Consider the following 8,801-nt stretch of genomic DNA (forward strand, 5'->3'; position numbering starts at 1 on the left):
ATAAAGTCCTTGGCTCAGATGGCATGATATTTTGTCTACAAGCGGCATGAAAATATAGTTCTGAAAGAATATTTTCAGGTAGGTACCTACCCAAATTTCAGAAGAAGTAGTTTTTTTTCAATAAATCACATTGTTTGAAATTTCATTATTTTGTGTACTTAGTCAATTTCTGTAGATTCGAATTTTTGAAAATTTTATTCTTTGATGTTTTAATTTTTGTATTCTCGAAATAGGAGGACCGTCATGACATAACAATTCATTTTTGGACTCCATGCGAATATAGCTCTCATAGTTTTCGAGAAAAATGCTATAGACGACGGACGGACAGATTTTTTTCCAAAGGATTATTGGAAAAAATATTTTCAATGAAAAAATGACAACAACAGCTTTTTATGATTTTAGGGGAAATATAAAAGCATAGTGTAAAATTTGCAGTTTTTTTCAAATCATAGGATTTGGAATATTCTTCGACATATAGGAAAGAATAATACACTATTGTGTCCCGTCATGAACAACACACATGCGATGGTGCATCGTAGGGGTTGTCCCCGATGATGGTTCCCTCTTTTTTCCCATAGCCCTCTTCAACATCTGCAGCACGACAGTCGAAACTCTATAGGCATCGGCCATGATGGCCTTCCATGCTAATGGTCCTCTCTCTTCTGGCCGCCCCTCTGTGCATCGGGTCGACGAGGGCTTATAAATCCGTCCTTCGGGGTCTTTGTGCGATCCCTTCGACCCCCCAACTGTTCCGCTCATTATTATTTCAATCTCGATAATGGGCACCGTTCGGAATTTCTCCCCGATGATGGCTGAATGCCTGAATGGCATCCCCCTCGAACAATGGACCGTCGGAGAAATGAGAAATGGCAGGCTGAACGGCCCCAAATTTCACCATTGCACTCGAAATTTCGGCTATTTTTGAAGGTCGACCCGTTAGGGCCGGTTTACAGGGATGGCGCGTTAAGCCGGGTACACACCGAGTCGATCATGTCTTGTAAATCACTCGGGTGATTTACTACGTCGTCGTGAATAATAGAAGAATAATATACTACTTAATTGTTGAAAGCACGTTGCAAATGAACACACAAATTTGCCGCTTAAAATTAAACTTTTTTTCCTGAAACGTCAAAATGCTGATCGTCCAAAACATGTTTCATCTATTTGACATGTCATAACTCAAATTATGAATGACAGCGTCTATGACAGTTATCTAATTATCGAATTTTTGGAATTTCTCTTAATGTTACGTTATTTGTATAATTGTTGATATTAATAAAGAAATTGTAATATTATTGTCTGAAATATTTATAAATAAACATAATTAGCACTGAAACAAGCATCGAAAAAACAGTGTCAGAAAAAAGCCAACAAATATGCATAGAGGCGTCGTAATGGACGCGAAAAAGTTCTAGTGTAGTAAGGATTTTACTCTCGCTTAACGTGTGAACTACCCCTCAGTTGCTACAATCATCCAACATGTTGCTTTGTAAGGCAATTTCCTGGCATTTAGGAAAGCTCACCAAATTTAGTAATTAAATAAGTGTAATTATTTAATACGATCAGGAATTCAATTAAACCCCAAATAATCTTTGCTGACAATTCTATCAGATGCGTTAAAAACTCCTACAAAACAATAACAAACGATCTCATTCTCAAAATTCATCGAGGAGTTATTCTTCCAAACGGAAATACAAACGCGCACAGTCTGGCAACGCCGCGATGGTCTTAATGACGTCGGGGAAAGAGAGAGAGCGTAGAGAGAGACGGAAGATCGAGGGTCTGCAAAGAGCGTGCCGCCAACGTTTCGTTTGACGAAGGGGAAGGGGACATAGAGACGGGTTTTTCTTCATTAACATGGGCAATCCCTGCGTCGGCAGTTTTCCGTTTCAAGGTCGGAGAAAGCCGATTGCTCTGGCGAAAAACATAGAAGCGGAATCTCGAATCGGAGAGCCTGGATGTTCTATGATCGAATACGTCAATTATCGGCCGGTAATTTGCTGGTATTTGAGACCAATGAATCGGTAAATGAGTTGTCATTTACTCAACTCGGTGTTTCTTGTCAAATATCGTAAGAATATCCAATCAGAGAATGAGCTCATTACGTTAATTACCATATACCAATTATTTCTTGTTATTGCAATTTAACGGGGAGAAAACGTTCGAATTTCCGTTCACTTGTGACGTCAGAACTCAAATGCCACCCTGATCACAGAATAATACGTTAAAGTACCCCTCGATTTCTGCAAGTATTTTAAGAAAACGAAGCGAAATGCTACATTGAAACGACTGTAACGAGCCGCAAAGCAACGTTCTTTTTCAAATCGGTAGTTACCTTTCTGATTTACAACTTCCTGCGTTACAAAACGAGGGATAATTTAAATGCACCTGGCCTCCGAAAAGAGGGAGACGGCAGATGCCTCCGTCAACGTGCACAACGGAGACAACAACACATACACGAACAAACAACTAGTTGCAACAGAAACATAGAGAACGTAAATGGACGTACCATAATCTTAGTTGGGGTTCACACACACTTCCCATCCACAATGTCGAGATCGGGGAGTCAACAGGGCAGAGAAAAAAATGCAAACAAAAAAAAAACTGACCTTTTAGTGTAAAAACCAAATCGGCGTTCCATAGCCCACGATCCAACGGATGCTAACCGCGTTGTTCGGTCTCATATAAAAACGGGAAATGGCGGTAAATCTGGCCTGATAGTTTCCGGAAAAAAGAACACTTAAAACACGATGGTGGTTACCCCGATAACGACGCACTACGTACTTTCAAACACGCCAAAGGTGAAATCTCTACTGCGCTGGTGAAACGGGAGCGAGGTGGTCGTCCTTCGGAGGGCCAATGGCGAGGCCCGTACCCCCACCCGAGACCGCCATTGGTTTTCGAACGAAAATGAAGACTCGCCGAAGGGATCTGATGCCTGGAAAATGAGAAAGTCGACCATGCTATTTCGAGAATAAATTTTAATCATGGCGATAGCCGGAGTTGCGCTCCTTTTGTCGTTTTGTACACCGACGCCTTCGACGTACGTCGATCAGGCGAAAAGATGGCGCGAGACTGAGATCAGGTATCAGGTGCCCAATTCCTTACTGACGAGGGTGAAGAGAGATTTATTGCTCGCCCAGTATTCGTTGTAATCTACAAAAATTTTGACGTTTTTATGTCTTATTCGTCATTGGATGGGGAGGTTCTAAGTATGACATTACCAACGTAATGTCGAGAAAGGTTCTAGTTGTTTAGTTCAAAAATGTCATATATCTACTAATAATTAGAGTCTAAATCACGCGATGAAATGTCATATTTCCATTTTACACAAGCTTATTCGAATTCAAATAAGAAAAGTTATCTATGATATATACTTCGTTTCATAAAGGTTTTTCTATATTTTAGTTTGAAATCTATGGTGGAATCAGAAACACAGAAATGATTCAGACGAGAGAGACAATCGTCCATGCCCACCAACAATGACAGTTTTGTGAAACCCACACTCTTGCTGAAATTTCGAGGATTTTTGATTTTCCAACGAGAAACTGTATCTACATAGAAAACTGCTTTCGCAGAAAAGCTTTTTCCTTTTATTCAAATCAAGAAAAACTTTGTCGAGATAGAGGGTTACGAGAATATTATAGACCCATGTTAAGGTACGTAGTGGAGCATAGAATCTTTATTCTACATTTGAGATCAATTCGAGGTGATCTTAAACTTAATATTTCTCAATTATTCAATCCATACCTATATGGTATCTACTTCTTATTCAGGGATATTCGACAACAACCTAGATTTAAAATTTGCTTCAAAATACAATAAGTTTAGCATGGTTATCCCTTATTTCTCAACTGACATCATTGTGGTTGACCAATGTTATAGTTAACATATTGACATAATGCCTAGAAAAGTTCTGTTAATTCCTTCCAAGAATATCATATATACTATAATTGGAGTCTTGATCACGCGATAAAATATCAAATTTCAATTTTATTCAAGCGTTTTCGTATTCAAATGAAGATATCCATTCTATGATAATCCTAAAACTTTTCCTATATTGCAGTTTGAAATCTATGGTGGAATGACAGAACCACAGGAATGATTCAGTTGAAACAATCGTGCATGCACCTCAATGACAGTTCTGTGAAACCCGAAATTAACCTATAAATTCTCCTGAAATTCTGTGATTGTTCAATTTCCAATGATAATTCGTAGCTACATGGAAATCTATTTTTGGAAGGAGGTTTTTCACCGAATTGAAATGAAGAAAAACTTTCCTATGATAAAGGGTTACGAGGATACCTATAAGACCAATGTAAGGTACGTAAACGGGTAATAAAAGCTGTAAACTAGTTATACATTTGATACCTATTCGAATTGATCTCAAACCATTTTTTTTATTGATTGAATAATTGGTATCCACTTATTCAGGGATGTTCGAAAGCAACCAAGATGGATTTGCCTCAGAATACAATTATTTCGACATGGGTATATCGCATATCTGAAATGACATCGTGGTCGACCAATGTTATATTATTAAACATTACCAACACTATGTAGTAATCCCTTATACGAGAATGTCGTATGCTCTAATTAGAGTCTAAATCACGCGATAAAATGTCATATTTCAATTTCATACAAGAGTATTCGTATTCAAATGAAGATTTCTTCTTCTTCTTCTCAAATCACTTATTGGTGATTTAATGGGTTCGCATTTAGCATGTACCCAGATTGGTAGCTTACTCTGTGTTTGATTGATTTCTTATTTTCTCACAAATGAAGATATTCTCTCTAGGTATCGTATATGTACTTGGTTTCATGTAATTTTTCCTATATTTCAGTTTGACAGCTAAGGTGGTGGAGCTAAGAATCACAGAAATGATTCATCAGTTGACAGAATGGTGCAGGCACCACAGTTACATTTTTGTGAAAACCTAAATTAATTCTGAAACTCTGAAATTATCCCATTTCCAATGAGAATTTGTATCTACATCAAAATCTAGTACCTATAGCTACATTGAAACTTATGGAGAAGGGATTTTTACTAGAATTAAAATGGAGAAAAATGTTGCCATGATGAAGGGTTTCGGCCTTCGAGAAAACTAGGTAGGTACCTATTAGGTACGTAAATTGAGCATAAAAGTCTACATTTGACACTGATTCGAGATTCGAGTTGATCTCAGTACGAAGGTTGTATTGATTGGGTACATATTTGTTTCTACTTATTGATGGATGTTTCACAGCAACCCCAGATTGATTTTGCTTCAAAATAACATCGACAACGTGGTTGACCAATGCTATATTGATAACCATTACCAACATAATGTCGAAAATGAATCTAGAGAATGCTTTTCAAAGAACCTGTTCTCAATGCGAAACATCATATTTTTATATTTATGCTTGTGTAGGTATAAGTACTTGAGGAGAAAAAGGGTGTTCTTTTTGATACTACTTGAATATCTGGTGCATTTGCAATGAATCTGTTAAAAAAAATTTCAGTTACTCAGATTATTCAATAACGAATCATATTCTTTCAAGTGAAAAATTGATGAATATAGGGTCAATTAAATTAAGATGTTTCTTATCCATTTGGATTTCGAAGACCAGAATGGATTAAGTATTTCTTAGGACTATATTTTCATGATAACAATATTTGTTTTTTTTCATGGAAAAAATGCTTTTTCCTTAATAACTTCCAATGCCTCTGTTCGATAGAGTTTTCGATAAAATATTTGGATTGCCCATTAAAAATACTGTCATATTGATGGATATCAATTTCGCTCGATGAATAAGTTACATAATTACCACGTTTACGTGAAACACCCTGTACATTTTCTAATTTCTACTTGATTTCTCCAAGTAAAAATGTTCTTGCATATCTTATCATTTGATTTGATAAATTAATGAGAGACTTATTCATTATGGCTGTTTCAATATTAGATAAATATCTATTTGAATAGGTATCTCCTCCAAGAACAATAATTATGTAGTAATTTTCAACTGTGAAATAATATTAAATAATCTCATATTCTAGATGATCTAATCACTTCGATGCTTTATATATTATATCATTTCATTCACTTCTTGTTCATCTTTTGATGACACACACTTAATTATAGAGAAAATCATTAGTCCCACTTTTCTCAGAAAATTGGTAGTCTGGAGAAAAAAATCAACATTACTGCATTAACCTTACATATCACCAACCAGTAAAAAACCATTTTTTCTTGAAAATCCGATTTTATTCGTCAACATAGTCACCTTCATGTATTCCAACGCTCTTCTTACTTTTCAATACCTTTTCTGTATTGTCAAAACTCGTTTTTATCCATTTTTCAAAGAACAAAAAATAAATGGTTCTAATAAGTGGTTTTGGTATATGAAGCGCCTTGATCAAGTAACTAGACTAAGGGCCTACCAAAATAATTTTTTTTTTGATAAAACATTGACTTTATAGTCAATATTACATTACCTTTATAGGTAAAGTATTAATTGGTTGGGTTACACATAGGTACCTACATTTGTTGATTATGTGAAGTATAAAAATTTGAATCAGTCAAATAAACTTTGTAAAAATAGCTCCAGTTTATGATACCTACGTATTTGAAATTTCATCTTTCTTTGTACAAGAAGGAACAAACATTTTAGGATTATTTTCTTGAATTTTATCTTCATATCCCTTGGATTTTTTCCATCTTATTGCTCAAAATCATCAAATTTCCTGGATTGAATAAATACCAAACAATTGAAAGTTTCATTGGGTCAATTTTTTCCCCAATCGATTCCAAAATGAGGGGGAAAAATATATAAAAGAAACCGTTCCTGACTAGTAATCTTTCATTCATTTGTATTAATTGGTTGAAAACTATTTTTTAATATTATTCTTTCATATCACTTGGATTTTTTCCATTTTTTTTTCTCAAATTCATCAAATTACCTGAATTGAATAAAAATCAAACAATTGAAAATTCTATTAAATTTTTTCATCATAACTGAAAATTTCATTGAGGCCAATTTTTTTCCTCGAACAATTCAAAAATAAGGGGGGGGAATATAGAGACCGTCCCTATTATTTCATTCATTTGTATTGTTCAAAACGAGCTATTTTTAGCTGCAGGTGGTAACAGGTTAATAGTTTGTAATTATTAGGATGAATGGAAAGCTTACGATTACTAAATGCACAAAAAAAAGACTTCGATTCTCCAATGCTTTTTGCTAATACCACTTTTGGTTCATTTTTTTTCCATAAAGAATAATGAGTGATAATTTTCGTTTCCTTTGAGTCGAAATTCTTTAGTATGAAACGTTTCGAATGACAGTGACGTAGCTGTTACTGAAAAGAGGTCATTTTTCAATATGTTCTGCAGGTTATCCACAGAATACATTGATTGATGTTCCCTTTTATTAATGAGTTCCTTTTCAAGCTCTATGGATGCAGACCCTTCTCGTGTGTGTATAGGTATATTATCGATTTGTTGATATCCAGGGTGTTTCCGAATTTTTTCAAATCTTTTTTTCTCTTTTTGCTCCCTCCAAAATTTATAAACCCTGTTCTCAAGTTAGGAAGAATTTTTGTACCAAATTTCGTGCAAGTGGCACTTATGGATTTGAAAAAAAGTTCTGGACGGCACAGGGACGGATTTTTGTTATTCGAATATTGGATTTTAAACATTAACTTTGAAGATTCCAGGTCAGGCTAATTTTTTTCTTCGAACGAGTTCAAAGGTTTCAGGAAATAATAACAGATATAGGTATCAAAAAATTCTTCGTTTATAAACTATTCAGTTCTGAAGCATCTTAAGAGTTCAGAATGAAATGATTCAATTTTTTTTTATTTCAGAGTTAATTGTTACCTAAGTACCTAATGGTGTTAAATATGCAAACAATAAACAAAACAAACATTTTCTTAAAAATAATTGTAAGGATTGTCTCATTCCACCACATTTGAATAAATAATATCTACATCTCTTCTATCGAGAGTTTGTTGATAAGAACATCCTGTTTATCTTATACGTCAATTAATCTTTCAGATCTAGGAACAAAGGAGGCCTGAGTATATTTTTAAACCGAGCCTGCGAATGTCTGTTGTTTATTTGGTTCTTGTTCTTCCCTACCCTTAGTTTATCATATGAGGGTTAGTTGTGAGTGTTGTCAGTCAAGAACATCGATAATCCGAAATTTCTTGGATTCTTACGACACAAAAATGCTTTCATTTTGCAAATATCTTTGGTACTTACCACAATCTTTGCGAAACAAGTTGATCTGAAACAAAGTAGAGAAAATGAGAAAAGCAATGTAGTGATTCAGTAGCTTTTGTGCGCTTGTTCAAATTCGAATTCATTAAATTTTTTTAAGAGATTTCCCCCAATATACTCAATTTCAGACTTTGCTTATTTATTTTGCTCGTAATAAGAATGGATTCAGAAAGTTCATTGATCCAGGGATCCAAAATTGAATTTGGGAATTGGGTTCCAGAAGAAGGTAAAAAAATTGAGTTATTTGGTATTGTTTAATTGAAAGGATATACATATTTTAATGTTACAGGTAAGGAAGAGTTCGAAGATACAATTAATACCAAAAGAGTGAGATTTTTGTATTGGATAAAAGTTAATTTTGTATCAAGAAGTTCTGAAGTTATGAGAGAAGGAACAAATTTTTATATAATGGATTAGGTCATCACTTGATTGAAATTCATTATAGCTAAAATTATAAAACAAAGTAATTTCCACTAATGTTTGTTACAATTATTTCTCCAACATTGTGGCTTCATCAGGTTACTTTTCGACCGATAACAAAGC

General features: G+C 34.7%; 1 protein-coding gene and 1 long non-coding RNA gene across 3 annotated transcripts in view; one reads left to right on the top strand and one right to left on the bottom strand.

Moving 5' to 3' along the window:
- LOC123677364 (polyhomeotic-proximal chromatin protein-like) overlaps positions 1-2,814 on the bottom strand; it is a 38,643-nt gene extending 35,829 nt beyond the window's left edge. Inside the window, exon 1 of one of the 2 annotated variants that reach the window (XM_045613839.1) lies at positions 2,610-2,814. In XM_045613839.1, coding sequence (XP_045469795.1) covers positions 2,610-2,641 — 32 coding nt within the window. In that variant the 5' untranslated portion in view covers positions 2,642-2,814. The remainder of the gene's footprint in view (positions 1-2,609) is intronic. The other variant, XM_045613840.1, reaches the window with a different exon arrangement.
- Positions 1-3,653, top strand: part of LOC123677366 — a 29,259-nt gene extending 25,606 nt beyond the window's left edge. Inside the window, exon 3 of the long non-coding RNA XR_006747093.1 lies at positions 3,409-3,653. This is a non-coding gene — a long non-coding RNA (uncharacterized LOC123677366). The remainder of the gene's footprint in view (positions 1-3,408) is intronic.
- Positions 3,654-8,801: the final 5,148 nt, after the last annotated feature.

The sequence above is a fragment of the Harmonia axyridis genome, chromosome 4 (genome assembly GCF_914767665.1).
Source record: "Harmonia axyridis chromosome 4, icHarAxyr1.1, whole genome shotgun sequence".
Classification (NCBI taxonomy): domain Eukaryota; kingdom Metazoa; phylum Arthropoda; class Insecta; order Coleoptera; family Coccinellidae; genus Harmonia; species Harmonia axyridis.